This window comes from Acomys russatus, chromosome 24 (assembly GCF_903995435.1).
Source record: "Acomys russatus chromosome 24, mAcoRus1.1, whole genome shotgun sequence".
Lineage (NCBI taxonomy): Eukaryota > Metazoa > Chordata > Mammalia > Rodentia > Muridae > Acomys > Acomys russatus.
Window position 1 is genome coordinate 54,956,689 of NC_067160.1, and position 18,424 is coordinate 54,975,112.

Sequence of the window (18,424 nt, forward strand, 5' to 3'; positions counted from 1 at the left end):
CAGCACATCGAGCTGCAGAACTCCGTGGCGACAGGGAGATTACAACACAGATGCGACCTTCTCATCCGGGGTCTGGCACATCTTCAGCCCCAGCTGCCATGGCACCTCAGCACTGGCCGGGCCCTTCTTTCTCCTGGGTAGAGACAGGGTTGCAGAAAGCCACGCAGACTGCTGGTGTTATCCTTGGCCACACACAACTAACTGCCTTTGAGTGCTTCAAGGTGGGTTGTGGGGATGGTTTGTTGCCATTGTTTGCAAGGCTGGGGCTCACCAGCACAGGAGGCTAAGGTGTTTGGGGACCAAGCCATCTCATGGCCTCACTTCTCATCCATTTATCCATCCATCCATCCATCACAGGACCATGACAACAAACCCGTGGAATCGCCTTTTAGAGCCACGATTAAAAGCAGACCAGCAGCTCTTGTATGAAGAGATTACCATGGATGCTAGAATCCCCCAGCATCTTGGTATTAGATGATCCAGGCTCTGCTGAACTGCAACAATGGCAGCCAGATTCTCACACTGGGGCGGGGCAGGGGAGGTGGAGGAGGGAGATGATGATGGTTGGTTAGCTACTTGCTAGCTGTTGTGCTTTGAAGTGTTTTCTAGTTACAGGCCATGACTACAGATTCCAGAGACAGCCTGGACCAGGGACCAGAGTGCTTCGTGAAGCACCCTTGTCCTAGTTGCATCCTGACACACCGCAGCCATATTAGCACTTCTGAGGTGGACAGCTGCTGCCTGAATATTTGCATCAGCAAATGGCCAACAGGTCCAGCCTCTGCCTCTGCCCTTCACAGGAACAGTTAGAGCCAAGTGTTTGCTCAACTACCATACATGCACAGAGACCAGAGAGAATTGCAGCTAGGAACACCCTGCAAGATTGAACATTTTTAAAAAGTCTTTTTTTAAAAAAAAAACAACAGTATTTTAAATAATTATAAAAAACAAAACAAAACAAAACAAAAAACCCTACAAAACCCATATGTACCAGGACACAATCATTAAATAAAAATGTCATTTGAGGTTAGTGTACATATTTATATGGGGGGCGGGCTGCACAGAAAGGACCCAATTTTTGCTCATTGACTGTCCCCTACTCCCACCCCATGCTGTTGACACAGACAGACAGACAGATACACACACACAGAGGCAGGTGTGCACAAGGACACAGTATGAACACTGCTTCTCACAGCTATGACGAGAGCCATGACACACCTGTCACAACTTGAGGCCTTTACTGCTCACTGTGGCACTGCCCCCATCCTCCATGGAAGTGTCACTGAATTCACTGGCATCACTGCCCAAAGCCTCCTGGTCCTGGTGTTCCCTGTCAACCCTGTGCCGGTATCTCAGGTCTAGGACATTGTCCTCGGAGCCAGAATTCCTCCTGTCCTGCTGTCTCAGGGCCCCCTGAGCCTTCCGGCTTGGCCAGGGCCCACTGTCCTTCATAAGCAAGTGTGGGCTTCCAAATACAGGGTTGTGGCCGGGCTGTGTCTCCCTGAAGGCAGAGAACGCTGGGCCCTGCAGAGGCAGGGACAGGTTAGGGCTGAAGAGGCCAGCCTGCTTGGCCCCCCAGGAGACACTCTTCCCGAAGTGGAACAGCTGGGTGGAGAGGAAAGGCAGGCTCTTTCTGGGGCCTGAGGAGAGGCTGGGTGGGGCCCCAGCCTGTGGTGTGGCCCCCTTTTCCTTCTCACCCCGGAAGACCCCTGTCCACACTGTGCCTTGACCTGAGTTCAGTGCCCAAGGACTGGGAAGCCTGCTCTGGTGTGCAAAGTCACTCCAAGGGAGGGTGAGGTCAGCCTGGGGTCCAGGGCTGGGGGTCAGCAAGTTCTGACTTCCATAGTTCAGGTGAAACGTCCCCCTGGCACTTACAGCCTCGGCACCCACTTTGGCACAACTGGGAAGCTGACTGAAAACACTTTCGGCGGTGGCAGTCTGGATTCCTCGTGGGCTGTGGTCTTTGTGAAGGCTAATACTTTTCCTCCTTGGTGAAGATGCTTTGGCACAGCTGTTCCTGCTGGTGCTCTTGGGTAGTGCTGGCTCGCTTCGGCCCAGGACGGTGGGGAGGCGGGTGGGCTGCTCGGCACGGGCAGTGCCCCTCCCAGTCTGGCTCAAGTGGCTGGCTGCCTGTGTCCGAGCTCTCTCCGGGCCTCTCCTTCCTTCAGCTGGCTGAGGGGTTCCCCTGGCTTTCTGGCTCCGTGTGCACACTCCAGGCTGCAACCCCGGGGTTGGCTCTTTCCTGTAGGGCATCTCTGGCTTGGCAGGGCCCCCTTGAGGTTCTGAGCTGCGTACAGACTCCTTGGCCTTTTCGGCCAAAAACCTCCTGATCTCTAGCTCAATGCTGTCATCACTGTCCACTGAGCTGTCCTCAGACAGTGGGTCAGAGGCTGAGGGAGGGCAGCCACTGGCTCCTACGTCCTTAGAGGTGGGAGCCCCTTCTGGATTTTTCCTCCTGGGAAGAAAGGTGGGGCCTGCATCCTCACCCCCTGTGCCACCCTGCGTCACCTTCTCAGCCACACTGCTGAAGATGCTGCCTGGGCTTCTTCCCGGGCTGTCTCTGTTCTCCCCTCTGCACTTGGCCGGACAGCCTCGTGGTGCCTGCTGCCCATGGTCCCTCCAGTCCCTGGGAGGGCTGCTCAGCTTCTCCCCACACCGAGACTCTGCGGTGCCAAACCTGACCTTCTTACAAGCAGCCCGGGTCTCTCGGCACCTCTTCTTGAACTTCCGCTTGGATCTTAACAAGTCCTTGATGGCCATGTCCAGGTCCTCGTCACTGTCCAGAGAGCTGCTCTTATCCTCGGAGCTGTCCTTCTCCCCGCCAGCACTCTTCCCCTCGCCGGTCTTTGCCGTGAGGCCCCCACGGCCTTGGGATAGGTGCGTGTCACTAAGTCCAACTGTCCTGGAGGTGACGGGCTGGTCCTTGGCCTCAGCCTCCCCTCCTGCGGCCTCTGTGACTTTGAGAGGGTCCCACCCATCACGGCCAGGCTGCAACCTCCCCTGGATATAGTCACTGTCCTGGGCACTCTCTCTACCCTCCCTTATTTTCTTGGGCACTGTACTGCTGCCTCCACCTCTCCGTTTCCGCTTGCAGCCTGGAGGCGGATCTGGTGTTTTAGGAAGAGGGGCCTTGGGGATGCCAGGCTGGCCACTGGGGCCAGGTGAGGACAGCTGGCCCTGGGCAGGCTGAGGACTCCCTGCTTGTGCCTTGAGGGCCAAAAATGTCCGGATCTCCTGTTCTATGCTGTCATCACTGTCAACGTTGCTGCTGTCACCTTCAGATCGGGCAGGCACGGGCCGGGGACAGAAGAGTGGATTCATGGATGGAGACCTGTCACTGCCTTCCATGGGGGCGGGCAAGATGGTCTTAGAAATGTCCAGGATCGCTTCTGCACACATCAGCTCAGTGGACGTGTCTGCTAGGCATGAGGCCTGGTGCACAGTGTCACTCTTGGCAGCTGTGTGTCCTGAAGGTACAGAGGCTCTTGCATCCTTTAGGAGCTTGGAGATGGGGTCAGGGTGGAGACCTCCCATGTCGGTGCCCATAACCTTTGGAACTGCCAGCTTTTTCTTGCCAGGGGCTCTCCTGTGGGCTTCAGGCAAGGCACTTGGCTGGCTGCTGCCAGGGCTCTCATCTCTTGGCTGGGCTCTAGGAGGCGGGTCCCCACTGGCCTCCTTCCTGGTTTTCTCTAGCTGGTATAGCTGGATTGCCTCCTCAATGCCATCATCGCTGCTGGAGTCAGACGCCTGGTGCACTGGAGCTAAGTTCCTGATGCGCTTGCTGCGCCTGGCAGGCATGCTCCTCCTCACTCCACCCCTGGTGTGTGCAGCCTCAGGCCTGTGGGCCGTCAGCTTTGTGCTCCCAGGGGCCTCAGGCTCTGTGGAGACCTTAGGCCGGAAGTTTCTGGGCTGCGAGTTCATCTTTGCTAACCGGGGAGGTTTTCGGAAGATGAACTCCTTACAGGGTCCTATCGGAGCTGCCCTGGCTGAGGTCTCTTGGTTCCCCCTAGGTGTGGCATGGCTTTCGTTTGGGTCTGATTTTTTGTCCACAGACCCATCACACTTCGGGGTTTCATGTTGTCTTTTCTCACTGAGGAACTGTTCTATTTCAGCTCGGATGCTCTGTTCAAAGGAGTCCTCGCTGCTCATGCTAGCTGGGGAGGTGGAGCCCTGGTCCTCACTGGCTTCCGCAGGAACACTACCTGAGACAGGACTGAGCTGTGGGGGACATGGGATAGGCAGGGCACTGCTGTGGGCAGGCTCTGGGACACAGAGGGCGCCTTGGGACACAGGCTCAGAAGCCCCACCCTTCGCCTTCAGGTACTCTTGGATAGCCTCCTCGATGTCCCGGTCCACTGAGTCGTCACTGTCACAATCTGGCTCCAAGGGACCATGCCTCTCAGCTTCATTTTTCTCCAGAGGGCCACAGTTTGCAACAAGACCACAGGCAGGGAACTCTGGCCGCTCTCTGCACACAGCAGGCTTCTGGGCTAGCCTGCTGTCCCGGCACCTCTCCGCACGCTGGCCTCTCTGCGTGACGTGTTCATGGCTCGTGCCCAGGGCAGCCTCGTCTCTCTGCAGCGTGTTGATGAGCATCTGTACCCTGGCACTCACTGAGGCCCTGGAGGTGTCCTCTCTAGACTCGGAGAAGCAGTCAGGAAAGCAGAAGTTTCTGGGCTGGCCAAAGGCCTCCCATCTGGACTGGAGCGCCACCACTGGAGGGGCGTTCATTAGGAACATTCTAGCAGGCAGGCTGGGTGCTGGAAGGCAGGGCTTTCTGGGTCAGCCTGTTTCACATCCTGGGAGCAAAGAAAGCACAATGAAGGACACAGCTAAGCAGCCACATTATCAAACAAACACAAGAGACAAGAGACAGTACACCTGGGGCTACAACCTAATGCCTTGTTGGTTGGGGCGGAGGAGGGGCTTACACAAGCCTCCCAGGCACTTCCATCCTATAGGTGGAAGGCTCAGTTAGGAAAAAAAAAAGTGCAAGCTCCGGGCCCTTTCCTTTCCCGCCTGGGTTAGCAGCTTTTCTGCCAGAGGACAAAAGAGGTGTCATTTACCTCCCAGTGTTCTCAGGAGACTTTATGGGTAGACCCTTTCTGTGAATGACCACTCTGTTCTTTAGCCAAAGCTGCACCATACGAAGGACTCAAAAAGCACTTTCTCAAGCTTTTTTTTTTTTACAGACATGCCTTCACTACACTGTTGTATGTGAAAATGTCAAATGCATATCTGACAGATGATTTTCGTAGGCTGACATCAATTTTGGCTAATTAGCATCAAAATTACCCCAACTTTGGCTATGGGTGGGTCTGAAGGAAGGACTGCGTGGCTGTGGTGTGTAAAGAGATCACGGGGCTCAGACGGCGAGGATGCTATGAAGTAAATACGTATGGCTGTGCGCGGTCAGAGCCAGGTCTCCACAGGTCAGTTAGGCTGGTCAGGAACAGGGCAAAGAGGAGCCTAGTCTAGGAGGTGCGGGGTCATTTGGAAAGATACCAATGTCTCTGTGCGGTTCTTAATTCTTCCGGGCTGCTTTGGTCCCCTTCTGCCTCCTGAGACAGAAGGAGAGCGCCTACAAGAGCTCCTCTGAGGGACAAGGGATGGCACAGAAGTTGTCCCCACCCCTAACCCAAGGCCAGATGGTAGGGTCTGGCCTGTTGTTTGCTTTGCTCTGTCCTCTCCACCAGCTATTTAACTTGTCTTTCTGACAGGCTGGGATGTGCTGTATACATACTGAAATCCCTCCCCCGAGAGGTGGGGCTGGCCATCCAGACCAAAATGTGCTCAGAGCGGCAGACGGCCTAACTAGAGGTCTCTGCAAACGCAGCAGCAGCTCATTTTTAGAACCAAGAAACTAGTACAGGTGTAAGGGTAAGCGAAGGCATGAGGTGTTCGCTGCTCCATTTACATGTCAAAGCATCTTCCACCAGCTTTTAAAGTCCACTGCAAGGGCTGGACATGGTCGTGCACACTTTTAATGGTAACACTTAGGAAACAGAGGCAGGAGGATCTCTGTGAGTTCTAGGCCAGCCTGGTCCTACTACACACAGTGAGTTCCTGGCTACTCAGGAACATAGAGACCAAATTGTCCAAATAAATGAATGAATAAAAATAAATCAGTTTTACTACCAGGATTATAAAAAATTGGTGACATCTAGCTTAGAAACTGATGATAGTTTATAAATGCTTTTTTTTTTTCTGTTATGATATGTCATTAATGTAAAGAAAGACTCAAAACAAATTCAGGGACGCTTGCCCTGACATCGGCTACATTAACTGTAGCTAACTTGCCACTCTTCTGGGTGAGGGCCACAGCTGGGGGTTAGGGGGTGCTTTCCTATACTAGCTACTAGGGCTCTCATCCTGGCAGTCACCTACCTTAGTCCTGCTTGACAATAACACCTCCCAGGCCCAGGACAATGGGAACTGTTTAGGGGACCTTCCTCTTCCTTGCAGTAGGCTTGCTGTTCAAACTGCCAGAGCAATACCACAGAAATCACAAAACATTTGCACAGCCTAAGTGTGAAGAGTCTGAATCAAGCAGGGTGTGGTGGCCAGGCCTGGAGTCTCCGGTGAAGGGGTGAAGGCCAGAGGAGGAGGTCCTCCAAGCAAGCACTGTTTTCTTATCTTTAAAGACAGCATCTGGGCTCTAGAGATCCTCCTATCTCAACAGACCAAAGTAAACACAACAAAGGGTGCTTGTGGGGGCTGGGTAACAACCATCACACCAGGTTCAGAGCTGGGGGTGTGGGGTGGGGTGGGAGGAAGATCGAGGGAGCGGAAAAGATCAGTTTATGTCCACTCACCTGTTCACAGATGGACCCAGAGCTGGGCTTCTGACAGTCTTAATGGCTGTTGGTCCAACTACCTGGTCTACGTCAATCTTGGGAGCTGTCATTCTGGAGAACCATGAACTGCAGAGAGTTAAAGATGTGAACTGAAGCCAAGGTTGGGGATTTAAACTGGCGGCTCTGGGAATCAGGTTTCCACAGCGGCTGTGGGTACTGTCAGCTCTCGCACCCCAGCATGCCTCTAAATTTAAGTTATGATGTAGAGGCCACTGTACTCCAACTTGAAGTGGGTGTGGTAAGATTTGGGCCTTAGGAGCCAGAGGTGGTGACATGATTCAGGGCCTCGAGAAAAACTGTTGTGTCTACAACCCTCTGTGCGGAGTGGAGGCGGAGAGGGAGACAGACTCTCGCGGCTGCTCATCTCGCTGCCTGAGAGGCGGCTGGAGCAGCAGTCTGGTCTTCAAGCAGGTTAACGCCAACCTTTCTCCAAGGAGGGAGGGCCTCCCGCCGGTCTGTGGCCCCCACACACCCATCCCCGAAGTCATTTTCTGGGATCCCAGGCTTAGGGAATCAGGGGCCTCGAAGCCGTGCGTGGGCAAGAAAGCAGCCTTTGAAGGCCAGCCAGGCCTCGGTGACCCGGAGCCCAGCCCTCACCTGAGCCTCACCTGGACCCGACCTGCGCCCGCTGGCTCTCGAGGAACGCAGGGCGCAACAAGCGCCAGGCCAGCGCGGGAGGCTCCTCCCGTGACCCTTCTCCCGTGGCAGCGACCAGCCCCAGCCACCGACCCGATCCGGTGCCCGCCCGCCGCGGCCTGCACGGCGAACCCAGCCCAGCTGCCCGCCCTGCGCCCCGCGTCCCGGGAGGCGCCGGGCCCCGAGCCCAAGGGAAGCGCGGACACACGCGCCCCGCCCTCCCTCGGACAGGCGCCCGCAGCCACCGCGGAGTCCCGCGGGGCCCCCGGGGCCCGGCGCGCCGTGGGAGCGCGGGAGGGGAGGGCGGGGCCGGCGCGGAGAGGGGGCGGGGCGACCCCCCTTCAGGCCGTCCCTCCCGCCACCTACCCGCGGCGGCGGCGGCGGCGGCGGCAGCGGCCACGCTCCGGAAGCCGTGCCCGGTGGCTGGGCATCATGGGAATGGCACGGCCGAGTTCCGGGGGAGGCGCGCGGCCCGGCCGGACCCCCGCCCGCGAGAGCGCGCCCACCTGCACCGCGAGTGCCCGCGCTTGGACACGCACGGCGCGCGGGAGGAGCGCATAGGGCAGCGCGGAAGCGTCCGCGGCGTCCGCGGGAGTCCGAGCCTGCGCGGGGACCCTCCTGTCCTCCCACCCTGGCCTGGCGGAACGCCCGGAGCCGAGAGCGCGCACAGCCCAGGGGTGCTGGAGGTCGCGCGCGTTGGCAAGTTGGCCACGGCGAGGGGCGTGGCCGTGGAGAGCTGGAGGAGGGCCGCCGGACCCTCGCACAGACCTTAAGCTGCCTCTTGGTAGCCCACATCCAGTGCTCTCCCCTGCCCCCGTGCCTGGCATCTGCCCAGCCCGGCCCTTCACATCCTCAAGCCAGCAAAGGTGTGCTTCCCTGCTTACAGTTTGCACCCAGCTCGAGATTGCGCTTAGCTTGCCTGCGCTGGACACGCGGGGCCTTCTGCCAGGGTCTTCGGTGTCGCCCATGTCTCTGGGGTGCCCAAGTCCCCTTACTTTGCAGAATGCTTCTATGTCTTTTCACAATAACCCCACCTCACCCCTCACCTCCACTTATGGAGATCTCAGACCACATTTAGTAGGATTACCCTTAGAGATAGAGGCTGAGGGATAGACAAGCACCCGGGGGCATGCGGGTGACCTTGCTCTACTTTCAAATCTGTGATCTAGTCTGTGGTCTGGTGGAACAGGTGGAGTGGGGTTGGCTTCTACCAACTCGGTCTGGATTCGAGAGTGGAATTCTTTGGCTCTGTGGTACTCTCTGGCCACCTGACATCGGAAAGCTTTCTAATTTTCTTTTGCTTTTTAGATAGGTCTGGAGATAGTGCGTTGATGTTAGTGTCAGGGAGCAAGCCTGACGGAGTAGATGAAATGATTAGTGAGTGCTGGAGATCTGACTGGAAAAAACCCCAGACTTTGTTCCAGAGAAGGGCTCATGGCCTTCTTCCCCTCACCCCTGCACCACCTCTCTCTGGTTTTGTTTGTTTGCTTGTTTTGATTTTGATACAGCTGGTTTTGGACTATTTTTGAAAAAAAAAAAAAACTATGTATATATTATGTAAACAATGTTCTGCCTGCATGTGTGCCTGCCTGCTGGAAGAGGGCATTGATCTCATTTTAGATGGTTGTGAGCCACCATGTGGTTGTTGGGAATTGAACTCAGGACCTCTGGAAGAGGAGATGGTGCTCTAAATCTCTGAGCCATGTCTCCAGCCCTGGTTTTGGACTCCTCTCCTCGTGCCTTTGCCTTCCTGGTACTGGGATTACATATACTAAGTGTTACCATGCCCTAGTGCTGGAAGAGCTATTTCTAAGCTTGTGGAATTGGGGTGGAGTTGGAGTAAAGAAACATATAAGACATTTTAATGACTAGGGTCCCCCCCTTTCTTTTGTTTGTTTCTTTTTTTCTCATTCTTTTTTTAAAGATTCATTTATTTTAGCCGGATGGTGGTAACCCGTGTCTTTAAACCCAGCAATAAGGAGGCAGAGACAGGCAGATATCTGAATTTGAGGCCATCCTGGTCTACAGAGTTAGTTCCAGGACAGCCAGGGCTACGCAGAGAAACCCTATCTCGAAAAACCAAAAAAACAAACAACCCTTCCCAAAAACCCAACCAACCAACCAAAACAAACAAACAAAACAAAACAACCCTCTATTTGTAGACCAGGCTGGCCTTGAACTCACAGAGATCCTCCTGCTTCTGCCTCCTGAGTCCCAGGATTAAAGGGTGCGCTGCCGCCGTCGCCGCCGCCGCCACCACCACCACCACCCAGCTGAGAAACCCTGTCTTGAAACAAAACAACTCATTTATTGTATGTGTATGTGTGTTTTGCCTGCATGTATGTAAGCACACCACTTGCTTGCCTGGTACTCAAGGAGTACCAGAGGAGGGCATGGGATCCTCAGGAACTGGAGTTACAAGCATCTGTGAACTAACTTGAGGTGCTGGGAATTGAACTCAGTTCCTCTGCTAGAGCAGAAAGTGCAGCTCCCACCACCTTTTCTTTTGGGCAGGGTCCCAGCGGGGGGATTTATTATGTAAACTAGGCTGACCTCAAATTTACAGAGATCCACCTGCCCCTGACTATGAATGACACGTGCCATCACATCTGGCCTGAGTTATTGTCATTATGAAGTAATATTGCCAACCAGTTATCCAACCAATAATGCCGTCCCTCAGAGCTGTGGCAGTAGGACTATTTTGACATGCTTTCAGGGTTGTCCCTGATTGATGCCTGGAAGACAGTGGTCTGCTTGGCAGAGATGTTGACACTTGCCAGATGCCCTTCAGAGATCGGGACTGTCTGAGTTGCTCTCTATTGCTGCAAAGAGTCACCGAGACCAAAGCTTCTTACACAAGAAAGCATTTACTGGGGCTCACAGTTTCAGAGGGCGAGTCCATGACCATCATGGCGGGGAGCATGGTGGCAGGCAGGCATGGTGCTGGAGCAGTAGCTGAGCTCACAGGCACAACACAGAACAAACTGGAAATGGCATGGGCTTTTGAAACCTCAAAGCACACCCCCAGTGACACACCTCCAATAAGCCTGCACCTCCTAATCATTTCCAAACAGGTCCACCAATTAGGGACCAAGCATTCAAGCCTGTGAGCCTACGGGAGGTGGGGGGGGGGGCTGTTCTCATTCAAACTACCACAGGGATCCACCCCACTGTCTTCACGCTAGGTAGGCATGCCAGTTCCCACATCTTGCCAGCCTGTGAAGATGCCATCCCATTAAGTTTCTGGCAGTCTGATGGGTAGAATACGCATCCTTGTCACTTTGATTTTAATCTCTTTAATGTTGATGACACTGAGCATCCTTTCATTCTTCTATTGACTTTAGGAAAATTATATGTGTTCCCTGGCCTTTTTCATTTTGTTTTGTTTGTTTGCTTTGGTTTTACAAGACAGGGTTTCTCTGTGTAGCCTTGGCTGTCCTGGATTTGCTTTGTAGTCCAGGCTGGTCTTGAACTCACAGCAATACACTTGCCTCTGCCTCCTGAGTGCTGGGATGAAAGGTGGGCGCCACCACACCTGACTGAGATGAACAATTTTTAAGGAGGAAAACAATTCTGGAGAGATGGTTTAGCTGTTAAGAGTGTTTACTACTCTTGTAGAGGACCAAGTTCAGTTCCTAGCACCTATGTTGGAAGACCTACAACCACCTGTTGACTCTGGCTCCTAGGGATCTGATGCCCTTTTCTGGCTTTCACAGGCACACGCAAGCATGTGAACTCGTGAACACACTCTCTCTCGCTCTCTCTCTCTCTCTGGGGGGGGGGCACAGGGGGAGGGTTTCAAGACAGGGTTTCTCTGTAGCCTTCGCTGTTCTGGACTTACTTTGTAGATCAGGCTGGCCTCAAACTCAGAGATCCACCTGTCTCTGCCTCCCCCCCACCCCCCCAACCCCCCCTCACCGAGTAAGTGCTGGGATTAAAGGTGTATACCACCACTGCCTCTCTTAAAACCATGAGCCAATACCTGGGCGGTGGTGAGACATCCTTTAATCCAAGGAGGCAAGCAGATTTCTGTGAGTTTGAAGCCAGCCCAGTCTACAGAGTAAGTTCCAGGACAGCCAGGGCTACACAAAGAAACTGTGTCTTGAAAGGGAAATCATGAGGTATAATCTCACATTTACATAATTTGAATGATTAAAATATTTAATGCAAGTACATAAATATTTATGCATGTGTGATGGACATGGTGGCTTATATTACCATTTGAGAAACTAAGACGGGGATTGCCAGCTTGAAGGCGTCCTGGTCCCCATAACAAGACCCTTTTCAAATAAAGAATATTTGTGGGGGCAATATGCATGCTCTCAATACTTTTTTTCACTCAAATGTGTGATGGGTATCTGTATGCATGTTCACATGTGTGGGCACATGTGTGTGCATGTGTGTGGAGGCCAGAGGTTGACACCTGGCATTTTACCTCCTTCTCCTCCTCTCCTCTTCCTCCTCCTTCTCTTTTTGCATGCTGTTTTATTGTATGCTACAGCCAGTCTATATAAAATAGTTAAACCTTGTGAAACGGAAATCCATGAAAATTCAGAGAGGTAGATGTTAAGGACTGACAAGTAGAAGATTGTATGTCATGGCACGGGTTACAGAGACGCTTTTGTACAGACTTCAGATTTAGTTCTCGGAATGTTCACTGCTTCGTGAAAAGCGGCTTGAGAAACCTCGAGACACATGATTACGATAAGGAGCAGACTTTCTGGGGTCTGAAGGGATTTGTACATGAAGACACTCCAGTCAGCAGAGCATTCTGCAGACGGAACTGTCTCCAGTCTTCAGCTGCCTGGGAAACCTTCACACGGTTGGGCCTGGGCTGCAGCCGGAGCTGCTGATCCATCTTCTTCATGGCAGGGGTGCTAGAAGACTCTGACATGGCCCTCAGGGACAGCTGTTAGTCCGAGTGAGGAGCAGCTGGTGGCCAACACCTGGCGTTTTTTCATAGATTGCTCTCTGCCTTACTTCCTGAGGCAGGGCCTCTCACTGAACCCAGACATCACCTATTCAGCTAGTTTAGGTACAGGTTTGCCCCTGGAGCTCCGTCTCCTGCTCCCAAGTGCTGAGGTTACAGGAGGGCCGCCACATCCGCTTTGCTTTTCCATGCTTGCAGGAGACTTGCCAGTTCTCATGCATGCGCAGTAAGCACTCTCCCATTGAGACATCTCCCCAATCCTGCCCACCACCACCCTATTTTGTGTGCCGTGACATGCAAAGTGGAAGTCAGAGGACATCTTGCAGGGGGTGGCTCTCTCCTTCCACTACGTGGGTTCAGAGACTGAGCTCACCTGCAGTGCTTTTACCTGCTGAGCCTCCAGCCAAAGCTTCACACCTGACCGTGTTGAGGGAGGGGAGTAACGGGAGTAGCTCTGCTCTGCCGTCCCACTGCTGACATGCAAACATGAAACCAGGGCATCTGAACAGCTGCAATGGAAATGCTAACAGTCTGGGTGTGGGCCGCATTTTGAAAAGCACCCGACAGTCTCTAGATCTGGTGTGTTGAAACATAACAGCAGAAAAGATCCAGATAAGGACCTTAGCATTCACAAGTCTACATCAAAGGCATTTAAGCTGCGCCAATGACAAAGTCACAGTGGTGGTTTTTGTTTTCCTTTGTGTATTTTGTAATCTTTCATGGATAGCATTATTTCCATAAACAAAAATGCTTTATTTTCAATTAAAATTTTTGAAAGGAGTGGGGTGTAGGGTGTGGAGGCACATGCCTTTAAACCCAATGCTTAGGAGGCAGAGGCAGGCAGGTCTCTGTGAGTTTGAGGCCAGCCTGGTCTGCAGGATGAGTTCCCGGACAGCCAGGGCTACATAGGGAGACCTTGTTTCAAAGTGGGAGGGAGGAGGGGAATTAATGCTTATTTTTGTGTGCACATGTATGTGTGTGTGTGTGTGGTGGTCCTGGCAGAGGCAAGAAGAGGGTGTCGTGTCTTTTAGACCCAGAGTTACAGGCAGGTTTAGGTCACCTGATGGTGCTGGGAGCTGAACTCTAGTCCTCTCAACCACTGAGCCATCTCTCCATTCCCTCTTTTAATAATAATAATAAAAAAACACATCTATTTATGTATTTATTGTTTATGCAAAGGCAGGCAGATCTCTGAGTTCCAGTCCTGGCAGGGCTACAGAGTGAGACCCTGTTTCAAACAAACAAACAAAAAAAACCCAACAAGAACCCCATATATTTATTTATTTATTTGCTTGTTTGTTTGTTTTATGTGCACTCACATGGAGGTCAGAGGAGAACTTTTGAGAGTCAGTTCACCCTAATTCTTAGTAAACAATTCTGCAACCATGAAAAAGACAGGCATGCGTACAGATGCACCCATCTGTGAGCCACGAGTTGGGAGGTGGTGGCACTTTATTTCTCTGAGGCCACAGAGGGGGACAGCCTGTTTTTACAGAGATGGCCCAGATTGGAGGAGCTCCTCCTCATCAACTGGATTCATTTTGAAAATTCTATTCTTCTTTTGGGGGAGAGGGAGCTTTAAGAGAGGCTTTCTTAGCCAGGTGTGGTGACATAAGCCTTTAGTCTGGAGGCAGAGGCAGGTGGATTGAGGTGAGTTAGAGGCCAGCCTGGTCTACAGTGTGAGTTCAGGACAGTCAAAGCTATGCAGAGACACCCTGTCTCAAAAAACAAAACAAAAAACCCAAAACAAACCAAGAGAGGCTTTCTTGAAGCCCAGGTTACCCTTATGGCTGTTATGTATTGCTTATCAGCATTTTTGCTAAAATCAAGCATAATGTTAAGTTTGCTATGTAGCCAAGGATAGCCTTCCATTTCTGAAATTTCTCTTTCTGCAAAAATAATTTTTAGCTGTTTCAATTTTATTTATGTATGTGTGTGAATGTGTGTATACATTCATGTGGGGGCCAGAGGACAAACTCAGGCCCTTTTGAGATAGAATCTCTCCTTGGCCTAGAAGCTTACCTGTTAGGCAAGGCTGGCCTGTGAGCCCTGGGGTCCCTCCTGCCTCTGCTTCCTCAGCACTTGGGTTATAAGTATGTTCTTTTATACATGCTGTTAAAATGCATTTTAATTAATTACTTTATGTGTATGGGTGTTTTGCCTGCATGTATGTCTGTAGCACATGCACACAGTGCCTGAGGAGGCCAGAGACCTGTTGGATCCTCTGGAACTGGGTTTCAGGCAGCTGTGAGGGATCATGTGGGTGCTGGGCATCAAATACAGGCCTCTGAAAGAGCAGCCAGTGCTTTCAGCTACTAAGCAGCCCAACACCCTGCTTTTCTTTTTCTTTTTCTTTTTTTTTTTAAACATGGGTCCTGGGGCTTGAACTCAGTCTCTTGTTTTTGCAAGGCAAGCACTTTACCTACTGAACTATATCCCTAGTCTGTAAAACATTTTATTTATTTATTTATTTATTTATTTATTTTTATTTTTTAAAATAATTTTTAAAGATTTATTTATTTAATGTAATGAGTACTCTATCTGCATATACACCTGCAGGCTAGCTGAGGACATCAGATCATATTATAGATGGTTGTGAGCCACCATGTGGTGGCTGGGAACTGAACTCAGGACCTTTGGAAGAGCAGCCGGTGCTCTTAACCACTGAGCCATCTCTCCAGTCCCAAAACTTTTTTTTTTTTTTTAAAGAAGTTTTACTTTGGAAATGACTTTCAAGTTTTTTGTTCAGTTTTATTTCTTGAGTGTTGGGATTTTAGTTTTTTGTTTTTGTTTTTGTTTGTTTGTTTTATTTTTTTGCTAGCATTTTACCCCATTCATTACTTAAAATTTCAGGAGACAGTTGGACTCTCAGACGGTCTATTTATAAGCAGCATTGCAAGCTACTGAAGAAAACCAGGTTCCAGAGGCAGCGTTGTTCAGGTGAGCAGCTGGACACTCCACCTCAGGTTAACTCAAGGGTGGGTGCTGTGCTTTCCAAGCCAGCGTGTGGGAGGATTATTTTCTCATTAACTCTTTGAAGAAAATAAATTGGAGGAAGGCTCTGCTGCTTCTTCTCTTTTAAAAAATATATTTATTAAAAAAAAATTAGTTATTAGCCAGGTGGTGGTGGCGCCTTTAATCCCAGCACTTGGGAGGCAGAGGATGGCAGATCTCTGTGAGTTCGAGGCCAGCCTGGTCTCCTACCCCTCCCTCCTCCTCTCCCTCCTCCTTTCCCTCCTCTCTCTTCCTCTGTCTCTCTCTCTCTCTGGGATCCCCCTTTCCTTCTCTCCCCATGCTTATATAATAAACCTCTCAATATCATATCTGTTGTGTGGTGCATATTTCATATCTTATATTATATCTCATATCTCATTAAAATTTACAATTGGTAGCCTGAAAGGGGATGGATTGTGACTTAAAGAGATAGGTACAAACTGTTCAGTAGATTGGTAGCACTGACCAGCGATGACCAGTGGATGAGCTGGCCCAGGGTCATAGCCCACTGGTGCACTAGAATTTTTCGGTGGCCAGATGGTGGCGGAGGGACTGGGTTGGTGGTCTCCCCCAGTGGGAAAAGTCCTAGTTGTAGGTCAGTGAGAAGGACCCACCAGGCATGGAGTCCAGGGTTGGGTACTTCTGCTCCCAGTGGCCCAGAGCAGACAAAGGGAAGAGTTTTACGCCAGCTAGGAAGGGGAAATTCATTTAATCAGCTGGTGCTTGGTGCAGAAAGGTGGCAATTGGGTAGTTCGGGAGTCCCAAAGCCACTGAGAGAAGAGGAATGCCACCCTCTGAGATGGGCGACAGGTGAGAAACTTAGGCTGCTGATCGACTGTACTTATCTGGATTCCATTTGACCTGAGAGGCGCATCTCCTGTGGCTGACAAGAATCCTATATGTTTGTAAAAGGAGATAAGTCTTAGCCATGTTAGCATCATCATTGTTCGGGATCAGTAGTGAAACACACATTGTAGGAAAGGCAGTAGAGGCCTGGGAAAAGAACTTCGTGTTAACAGCATGAAATACTCTGAGGTGAGCTTAGGAACGGCAGAAGCCTTACGGATCTTTCTGACACTGGTGGAACAGTAACGTGGGGAGGGCAGACACCTTCTGTAGAGCAGGATGGCAAAAGCTCATAACTTGCATTCATCAAACCTGAAACATTTTTTTTTTTAGACTCTCCAACATTCATAAAGCACCTTTTTGGAAGCTTTAAGATATAGGTACAATTGTTGTGAGCAATCCCTGACCTTTAGCTAAAAGGATGGTAAAAGAAAGCCTGGTAACAAGGTAGACCGTATCTAGACCTGACAGTCAAAGTTTGGTCTCCTGCATAGGAAGAGGGCTGGGAAGGTACCTGAAGCCTGTTTATCTTTAACCTGAGGTCTGTGAGCAAGGCACATCCGTTTGCCTTTCTAAACTCTTAGTCACTAGGCATCTCTCCAGCCTCTCGGCCCTGCATCTTATGAACTGATTTTGTGAGGATTTGGCTCTTTCCCTTCACAACCAGGCCTATGAGACATGAGTGTGAGGCGACTCCGAGAGGCCTAGAGGGACCAGAAGAGGGAGGGGTGGCCCTTCCTCAAAGGCATGAGAACTTGTGCAGGAAAAGCAAATGCGATGAAGATCAGAAGAAATGGTACTTCGCAGTCCAAGAAAACCTCTGGGATAGGAGTCCCGTATAACAGGTCTCCACACAGGGGAGAAGGAACTGTGAGGGGCCAGTTAAGAGGACCCTCAGGCAAAAGTGAGCAGACACCTGGCTCCATTGTCATGCTGACTCTGTGCCTCAGCTAAAGATGCCCAACACTCCAGAACAGTCGCAGCTCCTCACAGAGGCCCCACTGAAGATGTTACTGGGCCTTTACGCCACACAGTGACCCTCTTCCCAGGACTGTCGGAGTGGGGACAGTCCCAAGTGCATTCTGGCACTGGTGCCAGGCTAAGCTCTGGCCACTGAGGACTGCTGAGCCTTGGAGGGGCTCTGGGGAGCCAGTCTGTGTCCCCCACGACCCTCCCAGCCTTGTGAAGCAGATGCGGGATCTGACTTCCGAATCTCTGGCAGGAGCTGGCGCGCTTTCTATTTTTAGGCAAAGATTTTGTTAATTTTGTCAAACTCTGAGGAACATTGCTGAAACTACATGCAGTGGAAGAGGCTGTGGGAAAATGTGTCAGGCATTCTAAGATTGTATGATTTACGTATGGAAACCCCAAAATAGAATTTTAACCGGCAGGATTATACCGAAGGCAGATGTGATGGAGGAAAAGTCACCACAGGCACACTTCCCCACTCATTGAGAGTGAGTGAGGTGGAGAGAGAGAGAGAGAGAGAGGAAACCAGAAAGTATACACTTCTCCCAAGGCTTACATGAAGATTATCCTATCTCCACTCTCCTTGAAGAGGAAGAAGATTGAGAAAGACAACAGAGAACACTGTGTGTGTGTGTGTGTGTGTGTGTGTGTGTGTGTGTGTGTGTGTGAAAAACAAAACCAAAACTTAGATCCTGAGACATCAGTTGGTAAATTGAAGTTTGTGGTGGTTAGTTTGAGGTCAGTGAAGGGGGGTGGAGGTGGAAGGCTGTACTGTCTGTGATTCTTTCAAGGCTATAACAGAGCACAAGGACTTGCAGATGGCTTGGCTCTGTTTCTGTTACTGCAACACAATGCCCGGTGTGGGGTAACTGATAGAGAACGGAAGCTTACTCAGCTCAAGGCTCTGGAAGTGGGGAGACCTGAAAGTGTCCAGTGAGAGTCTTCCTGCCACCCTGGGACCTGTGACATGGTGCGGGGATTCACGGCAAGCCGAGTATGTGGGGCCAACCTGGGTTTCCCAGCCTTTCATTTTTCTAATCTTTTATTCCTCTCCCTTTCTTCCATATTCTCTCTCTCTCTCTTTCTCTCTCTCTCTCTCTCTGTTTCTTGAGTCTGGCTGGCCTCCACTCACCATGTAGCTGAGACAGGCCTTGATCCCACTTCCTGCCTTCACCTCCTGACTGTTGGGATT

The 18,424-nt window shown here is 51.4% G+C and overlaps 3 protein-coding genes across 4 annotated transcripts; 1 reads left to right on the top strand and 2 right to left on the bottom strand.

Annotated features, from left to right (window-relative positions):
- Positions 1–1,126: 1,126 nt before the first annotated feature.
- Positions 1,127–7,537, bottom strand: Ppp1r26 (protein phosphatase 1 regulatory subunit 26). Of its 2 annotated transcripts, none has more exons than XM_051166990.1 (3): positions 7,466–7,537; positions 6,816–6,923; positions 1,127–4,799 (listed from the first exon to the last, which is right to left on the bottom strand). In XM_051166990.1, exon 3 carries the CDS (start codon positions 4,738–4,740, stop codon positions 1,222–1,224), a length of 3,519 nt encoding a protein of 1,172 aa, XP_051022947.1. In that variant the 5' UTR covers positions 4,741–4,799; positions 6,816–6,923; positions 7,466–7,537; the 3' UTR covers positions 1,127–1,221. The 2 variants fall into 2 exon arrangements, with proteins under 2 accessions (XP_051022947.1, XP_051022946.1); XM_051166989.1 differs by having other exon boundaries at positions 7,477–7,536.
- Positions 7,131–8,266, top strand: LOC127207005 (collagen alpha-1(I) chain-like). Its single transcript, XM_051166298.1, has 2 exons — positions 7,131–7,431; positions 7,506–8,266. The coding sequence occupies exons 1-2, from the start codon at positions 7,131–7,133 to the stop codon at positions 8,264–8,266; spliced, it is 1,062 nt and encodes a 353-aa protein (XP_051022255.1).
- A 3,689-nt stretch (positions 8,267–11,955) lies between these two features.
- Positions 11,956–12,387, bottom strand: LOC127207568 (guanine nucleotide-binding protein G(I)/G(S)/G(O) subunit gamma-5-like). The gene has a single exon (XM_051167026.1). It carries the CDS (start codon positions 12,385–12,387, stop codon positions 12,193–12,195), a length of 195 nt encoding a protein of 64 aa, XP_051022983.1. The 3' UTR covers positions 11,956–12,192.
- Positions 12,388–18,424: the final 6,037 nt, after the last annotated feature.